The sequence below is a fragment of the Leptopilina boulardi genome, unplaced genomic scaffold (assembly GCF_019393585.1).
Source record: "Leptopilina boulardi isolate dan_hultmark-lab unplaced genomic scaffold, ZJU_Lbou_2.1 LbouV2_162, whole genome shotgun sequence".
In the NCBI taxonomy this organism is placed as follows: domain Eukaryota; kingdom Metazoa; phylum Arthropoda; class Insecta; order Hymenoptera; family Figitidae; genus Leptopilina; species Leptopilina boulardi.
The window spans coordinates 864,893-887,066 of record NW_026137710.1 but is presented as its reverse complement, the minus strand read 5'-3'; the positions used below and the strand labels follow the sequence as shown (position 1 = coordinate 887,066).

Below are 22,174 nucleotides of genomic sequence, written 5' to 3'. Positions count from 1 at the left end.
TTCTCTCTCATCTCTCTTGTCATATCATTAGCGAAGCTAAGACTCAGTTTTCCGAAATTCTTTGCCTTTTGATAAATTTCTTTCTTACATTTTTGATCTGCAAGAGAGACGAGAATCGGTCTGTTCGCTTCTTTTTTGCCAAGTCTTCTTAAATCGATAATATCTTTTTCTTGAATATTTACCTCGGTTTTTTCGAAGATTGATAAAACCGTTTCAATCAAGTTTGTGTTTTCCGTTGCAGTGTCCTTCACTTTAAACAAAACTATGTTGTTTGCCCTTTCCCTGTTTAGAAGAAAGTCAATTTTGACCTCACAAACACTCACTTTGTTTAAAAGAAGTTAATATTATTATTATTATTTGTTTAATTAAATTGTTTATATTTTTTAAAAATTAATTAACTTTTTAAAATAATTAATATTAATCGAAAACTGCTTAACTTTTAAATAAGTATACCAAAAATCACAAAGATTTATTAATTAGATTAATAGAAAAACAACTTTTTGTAAATTCATGCCAAAATATGTTTATAACAATTACTGGTATAAATATAAAAATTTCGCAAAACTATTCAAGTTGTATTTTTTATTTATTGTTTTGAATAGAAAAATATGAATTTAATAAAAAAATTCGACCTCTACGAAAATGTCGGCACACTTTACAAATTTTGACTCCTATATAATTTAATTCTGTATATTATATGTTTACAAATATTTGATAGTGACTTTAACGACTAAATCGTAGATAGGGATATACATTCCTTTTCACTGAAAAAAACAACTTTATTGGCGATTCAAACAGCTACACTAGCGCCACAGTTGAACTAATTTAGGCGTGACTCGCTCTGTAGCACTCCATGTGTTTTAAATTATTTTTTTTTATTTAACGCTTAAAAATAATTTTACAAACGCAATAAAAATATCAGAATAATTAAATAATTTGAAATAAACTGTCAAAACAGAGACTGCTTTAGAGCGAGTCACGCCTAAATTAGTTCAACTGTGGCGCTAGTGTAGCTGTTTGAATCGCCAATATATCCTTCAAGAATATAGCGGTAATATGAGAAATATATTTACTATCAAATATTTGACAAAATGTGGTATACGAAATTAAATTATTTATTACATTATTACATTATTACATTATTTATTACATTCTAAATTTAGTAATAATTATTTTATTAAATAAAGAAATTTTTTTATTTTAATTATATATCATAAAACATTGTTAAGACAGAAAAAAATATGTCTTTAACCTTAAAATTTTACTTGGAATATTTTTTTTATATAATTATTATTTATTAATTGTACTTACAATTTGAGAAATTAATGTAAACAGATTGCACAGGTAACAATTACCGCAGAAATTTCTAGTTCGATTGAAATTCTGAAACAAAGGAAATTTCACATTTCTTATAAATGTATTATATATAATGTACCCTGCGAAAAATGTTTAATCAGAGCAACCAAAATTTGGTTGGGCCAACAAAAAAGTTTTGTTGGTATTTAAGCAACCAAACTATTTGATTGAGTCAACCAAAAAATTTGGTTGAGTGTTTTTTGTTGGCATAACAAAAATGTTTGATTAGCTCAACCAAATTTTTTTTGTTAGGTCAACAAAAATGTTTGGTTGATCAAACAAACTGTTTTTTTGTAAAATTAAAAATTTTATTCTACTTTATTTCTTTTCTTTTTTTTATTTATTTCATTATTTATTTATTATCAATTTAACATTAAATTTATATTTATCCAATTGAAATATTTGTGGACTTTGAAAAATCTCATCTCCGCCAGGCATCGAACCTCTGTTTTGAAACTGAAGGTCGGGAACTCTGGCCACTGGACTACCCATCCTTGTGAGAGATTTAAACTAACTGTTCTTTTAAGCTATGAGCTGAGAGCGAATCAAATTATTTAGTTGTCGCAACCAAATTTTGGTTAGGACAACAAACGATCATTTGGTTTTTTAGACCAAACTATTTTGTCGTGTTAACCAAAGTATATTGTTGCCGTAACCAAATTTTGGTTGGAATTTAAAAATGTTCAACCAGATAATTTTGTTGGCCTAACCAAATGTTTGGTTGAGATAACTCTACGACTTTGTTTCAGTCAACCAAAATTTGGTTACAAGAACCAAAATTGCCTAACCAAACAATTTTGTTGCAAACACTAAATTTTTTTTCTCAGTGTAGGGAAGTGTAGTCAGGGTTGGACATAGTTTTTTACTTTTCTCTATAACTTCCCCTGTAAGCCGAATTTTGAGATTTCTTGCATATGGTTCGAAAGATCAACTAAAATGTAATGTTTTTGCTAAACATTGTAAAAATATTTATTTAAAAGTTTCGGAGTTATAGTCAATTAAAAAAAGTAGTAGTTAGGGTTGAACCAAGTAGTCAGGGTTGAGCCACTGTAGAAAATTAATGAAATATGCAGATAAATGATTAATAATGACCTTCAAATTATAGTATAACATTCAAATACACTTGGAAATGTGTAAAGGAACCACGAAATTGAAATAAAAAGCCCTTATTATGTAATTTTCAGATTTTCGTTTCTATTTCGAAGCTGGTCTGAAAAGTGAAAAAAAAATTATCCAAAATTTGTATTTCCTTTCTTTCCATTGGAAATGAAGTTTTTGACACCTTTTTAAGTCGACAAATGAATTTCCATTGCCAGAACCCTTCATAAATGCAAAATTTTTTGATGGCTCAACCCTGACTCACGCGTCGTTTAGCGTCACATCACACACAAAAATAAACGCGTGATCCAAACACCATATTACATTCCACATTTTCATATAACATCTTAAGGGGAGGGACCGGTGAAATTTCAGCCTACTGAAGTTATTATTGTTAAAGAGTGTCAATTTTTTTCTGGCATAATTTAGGATCCAAAATTATTATAAATTATTAAAATTTAAAAAAAAATTTTTTTAGCCATTTTAGAAAATTTATTTTTTGGAAAAATTAAATTTCTTTAAATTCCATACGATTGATTGTTTAAAATCGTGAAAAAAGCGTAAAAAAAATTCGACAATAAAAAATAATGAAAATTGTGGAAGTAGTTGAATTTTTTCAAAATTACCACTAAAATTGAAAGCAATCAAAATTGATCTTGTTTAGGGGTAATAATTTTTTTCAACATTTTTTTTCAACCAAAAATCTTATTCTACTGAGAAAAACAACAAAAGGTAATTTTTAACAATTTTACAAATATTTTTATTTTTCAAAATTTTCATTTTTTGAAAAAATTGAAATTTTTCAAAATCCATACGCTTGATTGTTTAGAATCATGAAACAAGCGTATAAAAAAATCGGCAGTCAAAAATAATTAAAATTGTGAGAGAAGTTTAAATTTTCGAGAATTTTGAATTTGATTTTAAAAATTATTAACAAATTTATAGTTTTTCAATTTTTCATGATACCCTAGTAGAAATTTGTCATGGAAGCACTAGAAATACTCTAGTAACTGGCCAGTTTTTCTCGTGGACGTTGATTCTAGACAAACTAGACAATTACTGTAAAGTTACTTGACCAACAGTCTTAGAAAACATTCAAGTTGAACTTGAAATTGGCTAGATTCAACTTTTGTCCAGTTGCTTGAATGGCACTGTCTAGTGTCTCTAGAAATTATACTTTCGTCTTCTTTCGTGGCAGCAGCGCTGCAGTACATGTCTAATAACTAGACAAAAAAGTGCTAGAAATCTGTGTTCATGTAACTATTATATTATTTCATTATTTTCTTAAATAATAAAATTCTAATTAATTCAGGTAAATATAAATTAACATAATTTATTATTTTAATATAATAAATAAATAAAATCTATATTCACATGTTTTCTGAATATATTAGTATGTTTTTCTTTTTTATAAATTAAATTATTCTATTATCTATTATTGGCATTTTATTTATTGTTCCATTTATATATCATATATTTTTTTATTAAGAAAGTTTATTCTCAATTAATATTGAAAAAAAAGTCTAATTTAGAAAACCTAACCTATAAATTCTATCCTTTGATATTAAAAAACAATAAAAATTACTTAAAATTTCGGAAATGAAAGGGCCTAGATACGGTTTATAAAGATATATATATATTTTCAAAGATCCCAACTAGTTTCGAACATTATAGTTCCTCTTCAGGGGATAAATAATAGTTTGAGTTTTTTATACAAACATTGTCCTTTAGTTGGACAGGTTATAAGAAGATTTCAAGGAGGATAATAAAAATTTTTTTATTAGAAATCTGAAAAAGGATGAAAAATGAAATTAAGATATTTTAAGGTTATGTTTTAAGGTTGATCAGTTTTAGGAGTAAAGAAAAATTTTCTTACCTCTTGAGAAATAAAATATTAATTATTAATTAATACGTTTATTATTAATTAATAATAAGTATTAATTTAATACGGTCATCACCAAAAAAACAAAATAAAAATTACTGTTTTCGTTGAGTTTTTCACTTAGAAAACATTAACTATAATAATCTTGGTATTCATTCATTCATTCATTCATTCATTCCGTCCGGACCCCTGCTGGGTTTTCGGTGACAGAGAAAAGAACAATTTATGGAGAGAGAAAGATATATCTTTATTTTGCAAATGAGGGTTCGCTTGACCTGCAATCTGTTAAGAAGGATTAATTAATAACTCTGAGGACCCAGGTAATTATTTCTTTCTCCCTTTATCACGTGAAAAAGCTATAAAGAAAGTGTAAAACTGAATAGGTAACGCATACCTTCCTTTCTTACACCAAGAAATATAACATAAGTACTTCTTTGTTTAACATTGCGTTTCTCTATCTAGACGATTGAAAATGTCATAAGAACATCATCGTCTAAAATCTTAATCTTCTTCCATTTTTGTTTTAAAAATAAAAAAAATATTCATTTATATGTATATATGTATGTAGGGGAGAGTGACAAACAGTGGGACAATTTTTTTCAAAGAGATATTAATATGTCAATTTTATATATTTTTGGACACTTTTTGATACTACCATAAAATTTCAAGTTTTTGGAACTTGATACATTTTTCTTGTTTTTAAGGTTTGTGTTAAACAGTGGGACACCTATTATTAATTATTAAATAATGAATAATTGTTTCAATAATAATATTCTACTTCATACTTTGTAAATATATATGTTTTGCATTAAATAACGTTAACAAATGTTTCAAAACACTCATAATTTAATAATATTTTAAATTTTTATAATTTTTTATTACATTTCATTATGTACTCCGAGTTAATCTTCATTAACAAAGGTTCTATTGGCCAAGGGTTGGTACATCTTTATTTTTCTATATAATAAATGTGAAAAAAGAAATTATTACCTGGGTCCTCAGAGTTAATTCTCATTAACAAAGGTTCTATTGTCCAATGGTTGGTTCTTTTGTGGTATTTGTTCCGGGGTTTTAATACAGGTATAAATACGTATATATGTTATTTATAATGAACTACTGATTACTCATATAAGAGTGTCCTTTTTGCACTTATTGGCTGATCAGTAGTTACTGATTCATAGTTACTCATAGTTCTCTCATTCTTTTGGATATTTGGTAGTTTTATTGGATAAAAGGCAAAATTAATTATATTGGATTAAAGTAAAAATTGGTTATATTGAATTAAAGGAAAAATTAGTTATATTTAGTAAAAGGTAAAATTAGTTGTATTGAATTAAAGAAAAAATTGGTTATATTGAATAAAAGGCAAAATTGGTTATATTAGAGAAAGTGAGCAAAACGGTTAAAGTTATTTAGATTTTCATGAATCAAAAATAAAATTAAACGAAGTATAATATGGCCAACATAAAAGAGTATATTATTTTAAGTGATAAAGATTTAAAAATTATTAAAAATAGAAATAAATTGTTAAATTACATGCATATGTACAAATTTGAAGATTTATTAAGAAAAGATTCCAATTCTTTTTTTAATATGCAAAGTGATTTGTATGTACAAATGCTTGATTTTATTGTCCCAATTAGAGACGGTGATAAACATATTTAAATACTTTTTAGCCGTAATAACAATTATGGTCACTGAATTTATGTCTATTACTATAGAGTAAGGCTTTATATTTTTGATAGCCTTAATAAGGGGTGTTTAAATGTGCAGCAAATAAAATATTTAATTAGATTGTTACCTTTTAAACCAACAGTAGTTTTTGAAGCTGTTGATCAACACTCGGATCAACAACCTTTTGGTAGTGTTGAGTGTGGAGTACATGCAATAGCATTTGCAACATCTATATTATTTAACGTAATGCCAAACCGTGTAAATTATGAAACTGATAATAACAAAATGAGAAACCATTTTAAGTCAATGTTTGAAAATAATTGCTTAAATAATTTTCCGACAGTAAGAACGTCTCACAATAGGAATTCGATAATAGAGAATGATTAGAACCGTCTTTTCATAAATTGAACTCAGGAACATAAAAATTATATTTTAAACTATTGTTCTGTTTTTAATACTTTTCCCAGTAATAATATTAACAGAGTTCTATTAACACAAGAGTTAAAAATTAAACATTCTCTAAATGACACTAGTGAAAAGAAAATAATTCGTACAACTTATAATACTGTGAACAAAATTTCACCACATGAATATTTAACAATGAAAAATTTTCTGAGTAAAGAAAATGATAAAAAGATAAATCGAGCAATTAAAGAGAAGGGAAGAAAAAGGAAGGCAAGGCGCGAAGTTACATATGAGCAGTAAATAATAAGACAGGAGAATGAGAGATTGAGAAAACGTAATCGTAATAAAACAGAAATAAAAAAGAAAGAGCGCAAAAAAAATTTGACATGCAAAAAAAAGAAATTATCTATAAAAACTGAAGATGGAAAGAAAATACGCAAGGATAAAAATTTGGCATGTAGGAAAAGAAAAATATCAATGGAGACTTAAGATGAAAAGAAAGTGCGTCAAGAAAATAATTTGTCATGTAAGAAGAAAAAATTTTCTACGGCAACGGAAGATGAAAAGAATGTGTGAAGAAAAGAATTTGACATGTAAAAACGATAATCGGTATAAAAAAAGTGCAGGAGTTGCAATAATGTCTTTTGAAGATTTAGATGAAAGTAAAGTACCACAGAATTATTTAGGTTTAATAAATTTAGAATGTAAGTTTTGTAACGCGTTACATTTTTTGTGTGAAAGACCGTAACATAGATACATCACGGAGGAATGTCCCCGTGAAAAGGACATTATGATATCGCCTGAATGTCACAAAAATATTCCCTGTTGATATCAGCCTGACATTCAAGCAATATTCCGTGCTACTTGGGTGGTAGATCCAATATAGAGAAATTTTTTTTTACATTTCTAATATTAAATTTTTTTGAAAAAAAATGAATAAAAAATATGGTTAATGCACACTAGCAACGTAGTCGGCCGCTTGCGGACGACAAATTGGTTATATTTAATAAATGGCAAAATTTTTTATATTGGAGAGAGTGAGCGAGAGGATTAAAGATATTTAGATTTTCATGAATCAAAAATAAAATTAAACGAAGTATACTATGGCCAACATAAAAGAGTATGTTATTTTGAGTGATGAAGATTTAAAAATTGTTAAAAATAGAAATAAATTGTTAAATGACATGCATATGTACAAATTTGAAGATTTATTAAGAAAAGATTCCAATTCTTTTTTCAATATGCAAAGTACTTATACTTTTATAGCCTTAATGAGGGGTGTTTAAATGTGCATCAAATGAAATATTTAATTAGATTGTTCCCTTTTAAACCAACAGTAGTTTTTGTAGTTGTTGATCAACAACCTTTTGGTAGTGTTGAGTGTGGAGTATATGCAATAGCATTTGCAACATCTATATTTTTTAACGTAATGTCAAACAGCGTAAATTATGAAACTGATAATAACAGAATGAGAAACCATTTAAAGTCAATGTTTGAAAATAATCGCTTAAATCATTTTCCGTCAATAAGAACGTCTCACAATAGGAATTCGATAATAGAGAATGATTGGAACCGTCTTTTCATAAATCGAGCTCAGGAACTTAAAAATAATATTTTGAACCCTTGTTCTGTTTTAATACTTTTCCCAGCAATAATATTAACAGAGTTCTATTAACACAATATTTAGAAATTAAACATTCTCTAAATGACACTAGTGAAGAGAAAATAATTCGTACAACTAATAATAATATGAACAAAATTTCACCACTTGAATATTCAGAAATGAAGTATTTTCTGAGTGAAGAAATTGATAAAAATATAATTCTAGGAATTAAAGAAAAGGGAAGGCAACGCGCGAAGTTATATATGAACAGAAAATAATTAGACAAGAGAATGGTAGACTGAGAAAACGTAATCGTAATGAAACAGAAATACAAAAGAAAGAGCGCAAAAAAAATTTGACATCCAAAAAAAGAAATTATCTATAGAAACTAAAGATGAAAAGAAAATACACAAGGATAAAAATTTGGCATGTAGGGAAAGAAAAATATCAATGGAAACTCAAGATGAAAAGAAAGTACGTCAAGAAAATAATTTGTCATGTAAGAAGAACAAATTTTCTACGGAAACGGAAGATGAAAAGAAAGTGCGTCAAGAAAAGAAATTGGCATGTGAAAACGATAACCGAAATAAAAAAGTATAGGAGATGCAATAATGTCTTAAAGTTTTCAATGAAAGTAAGGTTCCACAGAATTATTTAGGTTTGATGAATGTAGAATGTAAGTTTTGTTATGCGTTACATTTTCTGTGTGAGAGACCGTCACATAGATTATTTAGTAGTTGCTGTCATAAGGGAAAAGTAAAGTTAAGCACCCAAGTAGCACGGAATATTGGTTGAATGTAACATTGATATCAAGTGGGAATATTGCTGTGACATTCAGGCAATATCATAATGTCTTCACGGGGACATTCGTCGGTGATATTCACGTGTGATTCGTATGATATTGAGGGAATATTCCCGTGAAATTTGTGTGATATTGAGTGAATTATTCCTCTGATATTGAGGGAATATCCCAGTGATATTAATAAGATAATTTATAAAATTCTAACAAAATTTCAATTTTTTTTCATTGATTTATTTGTTTAATTAAATATTCAAAATAAACAACATTTTAGAATTTTCTAAATTACAGGAATATTGTCTCAATATCACAGGAATATTCCCTTATTATCCCAGGAATATTTTCTTAATATTGCGTGAATTTTACGGGAATATTCCCTCAGTACCATACAAATATCACGCAAATTTCACAAGAATATCACCGTAGAATGTCCCCATGAAGCGGACATTATGATATCGCCTGAATGTCACAAAAATATTCCCGCTTGATATCACCTTGACATTCAAGTAATATTCCGTGCTCCTTGGGTGGTAGATTTAATATGAAGAAATTTTTTTTAAATTTCTAATATTAAATTTTTTGAAAAAAAAGAAGTGAATAAAGATATGGTTAATGCACACGAGCAACGTAGTCGGCCGCTTGCGGACGACAAAGTTGCTAGTTAACTATAATAATCTTTGAATTCATTCCTTCATTCCGTCCATTCATTCATTCCGTCCATTCATTCATTCCGTCCGGACCCCTGCTGGGTTTTCGGTGACAGAGAAAAGAACAAGTTATGGAGAGAGAAAGATATATCTTTATTTTGCAAATGAGGGTTCACTTGACCTGCAATCTTTTAAAGAGGATTAATTAATAACTCTGAGGACCCAGGTAATAATTTCTTTCTGTCTTTATCACGTAAAAAAACTATAAAGAAAGTCTAAAACTAAATAGGTAACGCATACCTTTCTTTCTTACACCAAGGAATATAACATAAGTACTTCTTCGTTTAACATTGCGTTTCTCTATCTAGACGAATTCAAAATGGCATAAGAATATCTTCGTCTAAAATCTTAATCTTCTTCCTTTTTGTTTTGAAAATAAAAATAAATATATATATCTATATATATATATATATATATGTGCATACCTGTATTAGAGTCCCTGAAAATTTTAATAAAAAAATTTAAAAATTATTACCTAAGTTCTCAGAGTTAATCCTTATCAACAAAGGTTCTATTATCTAAGGGTATTATTCCATGTAATAAATGGGAGAAAAGAAATTATTACTTGGGTCCTCAGAGTTAATTCTCATTGATTATTTAACAAAGGTTCTATTGTCCAAGGGTTGCTTTTTTGTGGTAATTAATCCGGGGTTTTAATACAAGTGTATATATATGTATATATGGTATCTGTAATGAACTACTGATTAATCATATAAGAGTGTCCTTTTGCACTTATTGGCTGATCAGTAGTTACTCATTCATAGTTCTCTCATTCTATTGGATATTGGTAGTTGTATTGGATAAAAGGCAAAATTTGTTATATTGAATTAAAGGCATAATTGGTTATATTTAATAAATGGCAAAATTTGTTATATTGGAGAGAGTGAGCGAGAGGATTAAAGATATTTAGATTTTCATGAATCAAAAATAAAATTAAACGAAGTATACTATGGCCAACATAAAAGAGTATATTATTTTGAGTGATGAAGATTTAAAAATTGTTAAAAATAGAAATAAATTGTTAAATGACATGCATATGTACAAATTTGAAGATTTATTAAGAAAAGATTCCAATTCTTTTTTCAATATGCAAAGTACTTATACTTTTATAGCCTTAATGAGGGGTGTTTAAATGTGCATCAAATGAAATATTTAATTAGATTGTTCCCTTTTAAACCAACAGTAGTTTTTGTAGTTGTTGATCAACAACCTTTTGGTAGTGTTGAGTGTGGAGTATATGCAATAGCATTTGCAACATCTATATTTTTTAACGTAATGTCAAACAGCGTAAATTATGAAACTGATAATAACAGAATGAGAAACCATTTAAAGTCAATGTTTGAAAATAATCGCTTAAATCATTTTCCGTCAATAAGAACGTCTCACAATAGGAATTCGATAATAGAGAATGATTGGAACCGTCTTTTCATAAATCGAGCTCAGGAACTTAAAAATAATATTTTGAACCCTTGTTCTGTTTTAATACTTTTCCCAGCAATAATATTAACAGAGTTCTATTAACACAATATTTAGAAATTAAACATTCTCTAAATGACACTAGTGAAGAGAAAATAATTCGTACAACTAATAATAATATGAACAAAATTTCACCACTTGAATATTCAGAAATGAAGTATTTTCTGAGTGAAGAAATTGATAAAAATATAATTCTAGGAATTAAAGAAAAGGGAAGGCAACGCGCGAAGTTATATATGAACAGAAAATAATTAGACAAGAGAATGGTAGACTGAGAAAACGTAATCGTAATGAAACAGAAATACAAAAGAAAGAGCGCAAAAAAAATTTGACATCCAAAAAAAGAAATTATCTATAGAAACTAAAGATGAAAAGAAAATACACAAGGATAAAAATTTGGCATGTAGGGAAAGAAAAATATCAATGGAAACTCAAGATGAAAAGAAAGTACGTCAAGAAAATAATTTGTCATGTAAGAAGAACAAATTTTCTACGGAAACGGAAGATGAAAAGAAAGTGCGTCAAGAAAAGAAATTGGCATGTGAAAACGATAACCGAAATAAAAAAGTATAGGAGATGCAATAATGTCTTAAAGTTTTCAATGAAAGTAAGGTTCCACAGAATTATTTAGGTTTGATGAATGTAGAATGTAAGTTTTGTTATGCGTTACATTTTCTGTGTGAGAGACCGTCACATAGATTATTTAGTAGTTGCTGTCATAAGGGAAAAGTAAAGTTAAGCACCCAAGTAGCACGGAATATTGGTTGAATGTAACATTGATATCAAGTGGGAATATTGCTGTGACATTCAGGCAATATCATAATGTCTTCACGGGGACATTCGTCGGTGATATTCACGTGTGATTCGTATGATATTGAGGGAATATTCCCGTGAAATTTGTGTGATATTGAGTGAATTATTCCTCTGATATTGAGGGAATATCCCAGTGATATTAATAAGATAATTTATAAAATTCTAACAAAATTTCAATTTTTTTTCATTGATTTATTTGTTTAATTAAATATTCAAAATAAACAACATTTTAGAATTTTCTAAATTACAGGAATATTGTCTCAATATCACAGGAATATTCCCTTATTATCCCAGGAATATTTTCTTAATATTGCGTGAATTTTACGGGAATATTCCCTCAGTACCATACAAATATCACGCAAATTTCACAAGAATATCACCGTAGAATGTCCCCATGAAGCGGACATTATGATATCGCCTGAATGTCACAAAAATATTCCCGCTTGATATCACCTTGACATTCAAGTAATATTCCGTGCTCCTTGGGTGGTAGATTTAATATGAAGAAATTTTTTTTAAATTTCTAATATTAAATTTTTTGAAAAAAAAGAAGTGAATAAAGATATGGTTAATGCACACGAGCAACGTAGTCGGCCGCTTGCGGACGACAAAGTTGCTAGTTAACTATAATAATCTTTGAATTCATTCCTTCATTCCGTCCATTCATTCATTCCGTCCATTCATTCATTCCGTCCGGACCCCTGCTGGGTTTTCGGTGACAGAGAAAAGAACAAGTTATGGAGAGAGAAAGATATATCTTTATTTTGCAAATGAGGGTTCACTTGACCTGCAATCTTTTAAAGAGGATTAATTAATAACTCTGAGGACCCAGGTAATAATTTCTTTCTGTCTTTATCACGTAAAAAAACTATAAAGAAAGTCTAAAACTAAATAGGTAACGCATACCTTTCTTTCTTACACCAAGGAATATAACATAAGTACTTCTTCGTTTAACATTGCGTTTCTCTATCTAGACAATTCAAAATGGCATAAGAATATCTTCGTCTAAAATCTTAATCTTCTTCCTTTTTGTTTTGAAAATAAAAATAAATATATATATCTATATATATATATATATATATGTGCATACCTGTATTAGAGTCCCTGAAAATTTTAATAAAAAAATTTAAAAATTATTACCTAAGTTCTCAGAGTTAATCCTTATCAACAAAGGTTCTATTATCTAAGGGTATTATTCCATGTAATAAATGGGAGAAAAGAAATTATTACTTGGGTCCTCAGAGTTAATTCTCATTGATTATTTAACAAAGGTTCTATTGTCCAAGGGTTGCTTTTTTGTGGTAATTAATCCGGGGTTTTAATACAAGTGTATATATATGTATATATGGTATCTGTAATGAACTACTGATTAATCATATAAGAGTGTCCTTTTGCACTTATTGGCTGATCAGTAGTTACTCATTCATAGTTCTCTCATTCTATTGGATATTGGTAGTTGTATTGGATAAAAGGCAAAATTTGTTATATTGAATTAAAGGCATAATTGGTTATATTTAATAAATGGCAAAATTTGTTATATTGGAGAGAGTGAGCGAGAGGATTAAAGATATTTAGATTTTCATGAATCAAAAATAAAATTAAACGAAGTATACTATGGCCAACATAAAAGAGTATATTATTTTGAGTGATGAAGATTTAAAAATTGTTAAAAATAGAAATAAATTGTTAAATGACATGCATATGTACAAATTTGAAGATTTATTAAGAAAAGATTCCAATTCTTTTTTCAATATGCAAAGTACTTATACTTTTATAGCCTTAATGAGGGGTGTTTAAATGTGCATCAAATGAAATATTTAATTAGATTGTTCCCTTTTAAACCAACAGTAGTTTTTGTAGTTGTTGATCAACAACCTTTTGGTAGTGTTGAGTGTGGAGTATATGCAATAGCATTTGCAACATCTATATTTTTTAACGTAATGTCAAACAGCGTAAATTATGAAACTGATAATAACAGAATGAGAAACCATTTAAAGTCAATGTTTGAAAATAATCGCTTAAATCATTTTCCGTCAATAAGAACGTCTCACAATAGGAATTCGATAATAGAGAATGATTGGAACCGTCTTTTCATAAATCGAGCTCAGGAACTTAAAAATAATATTTTGAACCCTTGTTCTGTTTTAATACTTTTCCCAGCAATAATATTAACAGAGTTCTATTAACACAATATTTAGAAATTAAACATTCTCTAAATGACACTAGTGAAGAGAAAATAATTCGTACAACTAATAATAATATGAACAAAATTTCACCACTTGAATATTCAGAAATGAAGTATTTTCTGAGTGAAGAAATTGATAAAAATATAATTCTAGGAATTAAAGAAAAGGGAAGGCAACGCGCGAAGTTATATATGAACAGAAAATAATTAGACAAGAGAATGGTAGACTGAGAAAACGTAATCGTAATGAAACAGAAATACAAAAGAAAGAGCGCAAAAAAAATTTGACATCCAAAAAAAGAAATTATCTATAGAAACTAAAGATGAAAAGAAAATACACAAGGATAAAAATTTGGCATGTAGGGAAAGAAAAATATCAATGGAAACTCAAGATGAAAAGAAAGTACGTCAAGAAAATAATTTGTCATGTAAGAAGAACAAATTTTCTACGGAAACGGAAGATGAAAAGAAAGTGCGTCAAGAAAAGAAATTGGCATGTGAAAACGATAACCGAAATAAAAAAGTATAGGAGATGCAATAATGTCTTAAAGTTTTCAATGAAAGTAAGGTTCCACAGAATTATTTAGGTTTGATGAATGTAGAATGTAAGTTTTGTTATGCGTTACATTTTCTGTGTGAGAGACCGTCACATAGATTATTTAGTAGTTGCTGTCATAAGGGAAAAGTAAAGTTAAGCACCCAAGTAGCACGGAATATTGGTTGAATGTAACATTGATATCAAGTGGGAATATTGCTGTGACATTCAGGCAATATCATAATGTCTTCACGGGGACATTCGTCGGTGATATTCACGTGTGATTCGTATGATATTGAGGGAATATTCCCGTGAAATTTGTGTGATATTGAGTGAATTATTCCTCTGATATTGAGGGAATATCCCAGTGATATTAATAAGATAATTTATAAAATTCTAACAAAATTTCAATTTTTTTTTATTGATTTATTTGTTTAATTAAATATTCAAAATAAACAACATTTTAGAATTTTCTAAATTACAGGAATATTGTCTCAATATCACAGGGATATTCCCTTAATATCCCAGGAATATTTTCTTAATATTGCGTGAATTTCACGGGAATATTCCCTCAGTACCATACAAATATCACGCGAATTTCACAAGAATATCACCGTAGAATGTCCCCATGAAGCGGACATTATGATATCGCCTGAATGTCACAACAATATTCCCGCTTGATATCACCTTGACATTCAAGCAATATTCCGTGCTCCTTGGGTGGTAGATTTAATATGAAGAAATTTTTTGTAAATTTCTAATATTAAATTTTTTGAAAAAAAAGAAGTGAATAAAGATATGGTTAATGCACACGAGCAACGTAGTCGGCCGCTTGCGGACGACAAAGTTGCTAGTAAATAATAATTTTAATAGTAATTATTTTTAAAAAATGTCAAAATGCAATAATAAAAATATGCCTTGTTACATAGATAGGTTATATTTTATTTCTCTTTTTATTTTTTTAAATTAAAATGTTTTTATGCCTTAAATTTTGGTCTTTTACAGTTTTATGTTATATTTTGTTTGTTCATCTGTCTTTTTACAATTTTATCTTTGACTTGTTTAATTTATTTTTTATTTTATTTCTTGACTTCTTATTGTTTTTTTTTCTGGTGTGCTGTTGATTCCGCTTGACATTGATTATAGTTTTATTTTAAAATTGATAACGCAGGATGTCCGCAGGAATGGACGAAGTCGCTTTTGCGACAGAGTTGGAGCGCCACCCTCGAAGGCAAAAGTCTTCACGACAGTACCGAGGGTGGATCAAAGGGCTCCCAAGAAGGGTTGACGGGTTTTAGTGGGTCGGGGCTGGTAGTAGTTCGCCAGCTTATTTTGTTTATTGTTCTCCTTTTTTTTTTTTTTTTTTTTACCAACCCCACATAACCTTGGCATGCGGAAGCCAAGGTATCTGTATACAGTTTTTCCCAATAGTCCCTAAGCAAAAAAAAAAAAAAAAAAAATATAAAATATTAAAATTAAGTTGTAAAAAATTAAAAATTAAATTTAAATTTTTAGAAAATTTAAAATATCTATTGTTTAATACAATAATGGTTTAATGAAATTTGTGCTGATTAAAATTGTTATTTCAAGTGTAAATTTATTTTTCAGTAAATTATAAAAAATTAAAATTCTAAAATATGTATTTTGGCAGATAATAGTAAAAATATTTACATAAAGCATCCAATTTCTAGCTACAGCACTGAACTAAAATATATCTGCTATATTTTTCGTTTCATGGATATCGTTAGTATAGCAGATTGCGTAGCGTGCGTACCTCGCGCCCAGCGGACCCGTGTTCGCTCCCCGTTACCCCCGAGATTTTTCGTTGAAATTGCGTTCTCTTCGTGTTTAAAAGTTGATAATAATAATTGTATAATAAATTACTAATACAAAAATATTTGTTTCAGTCGTCATTACAGTGCAATCAAAAAGTGGATGTTTCAGTGTACCAGAAAATATTTGTGATCCTTTTACACAAGTAAAATTTTTTTTTAAATGAAAAATTAAACAGTATTGACAAATATTATGCTTTTAACAATTTACTATACATTATATTTTCTTCAAATAATTTAGATTATAATTTAAAAAAATTAATGTAATTATATAATTTATTATTGTATAATTAGTTTCTTACATTAAATCTTAATATTAGACAAATTTTGAGAATATTTAAAAGAAATAATTTGTCTAGTTTTTCTAACGGACCGTTGATCAGAATTTATCAAGTTGGGCTAGACAATAACTAGACGAAAAAAGCGTGACATTCCATTCGAGTATTTAGCCAGTTGCAGTGTTAAGTTACTAGACAGCTTCAAGCGCAACTGTCCAGTGCCACGATAATTACTGGGACAAATTTCTACTAGGGTATATTATACATTTAAATAATTAATATTGTCAGAAAAAAAATTGACCACCCTTAAACAGCTTTAATTTTGATGTGTTAAAATTTCAGCGGTCTCTCCCCTTAATGAACATTTTTAGTAAAGTAACTTTGTCTTTGACATATTTTTTCTGCACTTAATTGTCTTCTTTTGAAACAAGAAAAAACTTTTTTGTTGAGCGTACAGCACTGACTTGCATAATACGTCTTTATTGTTCGCACACTTCACTACATATATATAACATATCACTACATATAAAGACAGGTGGATCTATTGTGATAAAACAAAATAAACGCGATGGTTCAACCCTGACCACTGTCCAACCCTGACTACTGTCCCCTATATATATATTTTTTTAAATCTTTATTAATGTTTTCTAAAGAAAATATAATTATATATATGGGGAATTCTTTGTCCAATTTTACCCCCTATCTGTTCATTTTTGGTTTAAACGAAAAAATTTCAACAAGGGCTTAAATTGAAGCTTAAAGCCTATCCTTTTTTTATTCCATGGCCTTTGAAAAAAATGTAAGATTTCGGACTTGTACGTCCATCCACAGCAGTCGTGGAGCAAAAAAATATTCTATATTTTGCTAAATAAATGTGAAATTGATGACAAAAAAACTTTAGTATGGCAGAAAAGATTCTTTTTGATGGGTGTTCTATATAACCTTAAATGATATTTGAAAAAATTTCAAAATGGCGTACCCAAAATGGGTGACATTTTTCGAAATTCATTGAATTCGCTTCAAACTTGTTACTCGTGAGTTTTTGAGGTTGCTGATTACGAATATAATATCAGTTTTTAAAATGTCAAAATAGCGAATCCAATATGGCGGACGCAAAGATAAAAAAATTCATGGGATTTGCTTGAAAATCGTTAATCGGTGGTTTTCGGGGTCGCTGATCACGAATTGGAAGTCAGTGTTTAAAAATTTTAAATCGCGGATCCAATATGGCAGAAATTTTTTTAAAAATAGTTTTTTTAATTAATTTGTTATTTGTTAACTATTTTAATATTTATTCGAAAAATATCGGTTTCTTCGTCTTTTGTTTTCCACCAGATAGTATTTTAGAGGTATAAATCACCCTTGAAATTTTTTATTGGTGATTTGATTTACCTTTTTAAAGAAACTTGTACAATTATTTTAAAATGTGGTATTCAATGGTTTAGTCGTTTTTCGCCTAGATGTCAAAAAATAAAAATCACCTCCATTAACTTGAAAAAAATTCGTTTTTTGAAAACTAAAAAATAGAATTTATTTTTGTTTTATTGTGACAATATTCAAAAAAGCAAACGATTTACAAGCGACTCCGATAAATTTCTTATTTTTTCGTCTGCCATATTGGATTGTCTATTTTGAATTTTTAAAAACGGATATTATATTCGTAATCAGCAACCTTGAAAACTCCCGAGTAACAAGTTTGAGGCGAATTTAATGAATCTTGAAAAATTTCGGCCAATTCAGATCCGACATTTTGATATTTTTGAATTTTTTTAAATACCATTTAAGGCTATATAGAACACGCATCAAGAAGAATGTTTTCTGCCATACTAAAGTTTTTTTGTTATCAATTTTACATATATTTAGTAAAAAATAGAATATTTTTTTGCTCCACGACTGCTGTGGATAGACGTACAAGTCCGAAATCTTAAATTTTTTTAATAGGCCCTGGATTAAAAAAGGATAGGCTTTAAGCTTTAATTTAAGCCCTTGTTGAAATTTTTCCGTTTAAACCAAAAATGGACAGATAGGAGATAACTTGGAAAAAGAATGCCCCATATGTATATAATATTTAAATTATTACCATGTTTTGACTGCTTTTTTCACATTCCACTGGCGAACGCAAACGGCATGGCACTGACTTTCAGCAAACAAATTACTGCTGCCAACTTGACACAATCCACGAATTTCACTATGATTTCTAAAGGAGCATTGTGATTGGCTAGTTTAAATACTGCTTTATATTTCTTAATTTTAATCAACATAGACATTTTTGAGGGAGCTGCAGTCTTTTAAACATAATTTCTCATATTTTGTAAGTAAAATTAATAAAATCAAAAAAAGAAGCAGGCGCAAAGCGCCTACATCTAGGGTTTCGTGGCTTTTTAATTTCAGATCAAAAGTTATTTGTGTATAATAAATAATTTATAATTACATTATTATTTTTGTGAATTGCTATGGTTGCTATGGTAATGGTTGCCATGGAAACGGTTTTCATGGTAGTGGTTGCTATGTAAACGGTTGCTAAAAAAGGGTGCTATGGAAACGGTTGCTATGGTCATGGTTGCTATGGTAATGGTTGCTATGGAAACGGTTTCTATGGTTGCTATGGTAATGGTTGTCATGGAAACGGTTGCCATGAAAACCATAGGAGTATACGAGGAACGTACAGACAGACGGATGACGGACGGATGGACAGACGATTGACATGTTATCTGTTTCCATGGGAACCATTCGAGTGTACGACGGACGAACGAAACTAAACTAAAGCGAAACTATAAGGCTTTCGGCCCTGGGCCACAAAACCGTAAAAAAATAATACATTTATTATATAATCATGAGATAACGGATGATTGATAAATATATCAATAATTGAAGTGGCAAAATTAGGAGTTTATTTGTGTAAAAAGTCTGTTTTGCTAAAATGTCAACGTAGTGTTTATCATATTGTTTTCTATATTAGTGCTTCCGAATATTTATTTACGTAAGTATTTTCCTAACAATAAGTGGAATTTCCTGCTGAACACGAATATCGTATTTATTTTCAAATTAATTCACGTCGTTCCTTAAAATTTAGAAAAAACTGAAATATGGACTCAAGGGGCAAGGATAGTTAGAGCTATTACGGCTCGATAAAATCCTGCTAATGCGACTGCAAATTATAAAAAAAATTAATTGTTTTTTTAGGTTGATATACCGGCTTATTGACCAAGAAATTGGTGATCTACTCGTTTGCAGATACAAATTCAGGTTTGGTCGCTAGATTCGAAAACGTCTTACTTAACTATTCATGCCCCATCCTTTCCTAATAGTTGGAACTAAAAAATTGTAGTTAAAAGGGCGGGAAATTTAAAATTCCTCCTAGACACTTTTAATCGAATTTAAAAATAAAGTGGCGCAATCTTAGGGTGGCAGCCGAAACTAACGCGGTCGGTAATTTGAGCGTAAAATTTAAAAACCCCACTCCTAACCATATTTAATTGTTTCAAAAAAAATTTACAACATTGCAAGCCACTTTAATTTGAACGCGCAAATAAAGTGACGCCATCTAGCGGTGATAGGTGGAACTAACTCGGTCGGTAAAGAAGAGCACCAAGCCACTTTAAAATAAATTTTTTTTAAATCCCTTCTTGCCAAGCGGGTTTGAATTGGGCGGTGGTAGTTGAAACTAATTCGGTCGGTAAAGAAAAACACGACATTACCAACGTGATTCACCGTTGGTGAAGTTAGTAAAGTGAAATGTAGTTACAGTTGTGAATAGACCATTATCACCGTTTCTGTAACAGGCACACTCGTCTAATACATCTTTTTTTATCCTTCAGAACCTGTAAATGAATGTCAAAAAACTTAAAGCATTAAAAAATAATGCTTAAAAAGTTATCAAACAATGAAAATTGGATTTAATGCGAGTTACACAGTCACACACAAAAAAATATTTATTTAAAGCTTTGTTTTTATTAAAGAAATTTTTTTTTTCTTACTTTCCATACGTCCGAGTAATATTATTGAATGTATAAAAACGTGCATTAACAACATGTAGCTATTTTGCCACATTGGCCCGTATACCAAGTTTCATGAAAGTTGGTCATTCACACTTACGTAGGTTTACTTGTTATAGAGAGTCGCACCTCAAATAACGATAAAAATAAGTATTACAAAAACTATTTTATTTTAAGAGACTGACTAATTATGTAATTGTAGAATTAAAGTGAGAAATGTTTATTTATAATTATAAAAAAATCAGGAAAAGAAGCAGGCGCAAAGCGCCTAAATCTAGGGATTCGTAGCTTTTTAAATTCATAATAAAAGTTGTTTATATATAATAAATAATTTATAATTACAGTATTTGTAAATTGCTATGGTTGCTATGATAATGGTTGTCGTGGAAACGGTTGCCATGGTAATAGTTGCTATGGAAATGGTTGCTATGAAAATGGTTGCCATTTTAACGGTTGCCATGGCAACCATACGAGTGTACGACGGACTGATGGATGGACGGTCGGTTTCTATGGTCCCTAGTGAAAATCCCTGTATAAGATCTTGTACAATTTCCTGTACGGGATCAGCAACTGAACTTGTACAAGTTCTGACCAGTTCCTGTACAGGAAAATGCATACGAATTTGGAACAAGTTCTTGTGTGAGATCTTGTACAAGAAAGATACTTGTATATGAACACGTTCATGTTCTTGCACATGTATAGTTGTAAAAAATTTTTTTTTAATAAAATTTGAGATTTTGATAATTTTTAACCTCTAAGATTCGTAACTCATGCATGCTAAAAACTATTGCGCAGCTGTAAAGGTTAAAGTAAACTATTGCGCAGCCTTTGAAGTTTTTAATTTTTAGTAAAGAAAATCATGAATTAACATGTGCAAGAACATGGACGTATTCATGTACAAGTACTTATACATGAAATTGTACAAGATCATGCACATTTTCTTGTACAAGTATCTTTCTTGTACAAGATCTTGCACCAGATCTCACACATGAACTTGTTCCAAATTCGTATGCATTTTCCTGTACAGGAACTGGTCAGAATTTGTACAAGTTCAGTTGCTGTTCATGTACAGGAAATTGTACAAGATCTTGTACAGGGATTTTTAGTAGGGGTATCTGTTACGATGGCAACTATATGAGTACAACGGACGGACGGACACTAAAGTTAAACTATAAGGCTTTCGGCCCTGAGCCACGAAACCCTAAAAATCTATAAATGCTACGATTGTTGAAAAAATCCTTTAAATGTTTGTAATAATAGAGGTCGTTCACATATCACGTGATACATATTTTAGGTATTTTGAAACCCCTTCCATCCCTGCGTAATACTTTTTCTATTGTTAAAAATTAAATTTCCATGGACCGTTATTTCTTACCTACTCACCTCCCACCCCTAAAGATATCACGTGATATGTCGATGACCCCAAAATACTTATTACTAAAAGAATATTTTAAGTGACTGACCAAATAAAATGAAAGAATTGTCACTTATAGAGGTTCGAGAAGCGCATCTTTTACTTATAGAGGTCTGGCCGAA

General features: G+C 29.3%; 1 protein-coding gene across 17 annotated transcripts in view; it reads right to left on the bottom strand.

Annotated features, from left to right (window-relative positions):
• The window catches only part of LOC127276984 (neuroligin-2), an 856,047-nt gene that overhangs the window by 20,762 nt on the left and 813,111 nt on the right, over positions 1-22,174 (bottom strand). For 14 of the 17 annotated variants that reach the window (XM_051297750.1, XM_051297748.1, XM_051297753.1 and 11 more), the window contains one exon: positions 1,312-1,383. The exons of the other annotated variants lie outside the window; for them this stretch is intronic. In XM_051297750.1, coding sequence (XP_051153707.1) covers positions 1,323-1,383 — 61 coding nt within the window. In that variant the 3' untranslated portion in view covers positions 1,312-1,322. The remainder of the gene's footprint in view (positions 1-1,311; positions 1,384-22,174) is intronic. 17 annotated transcript variants of the gene reach the window in all.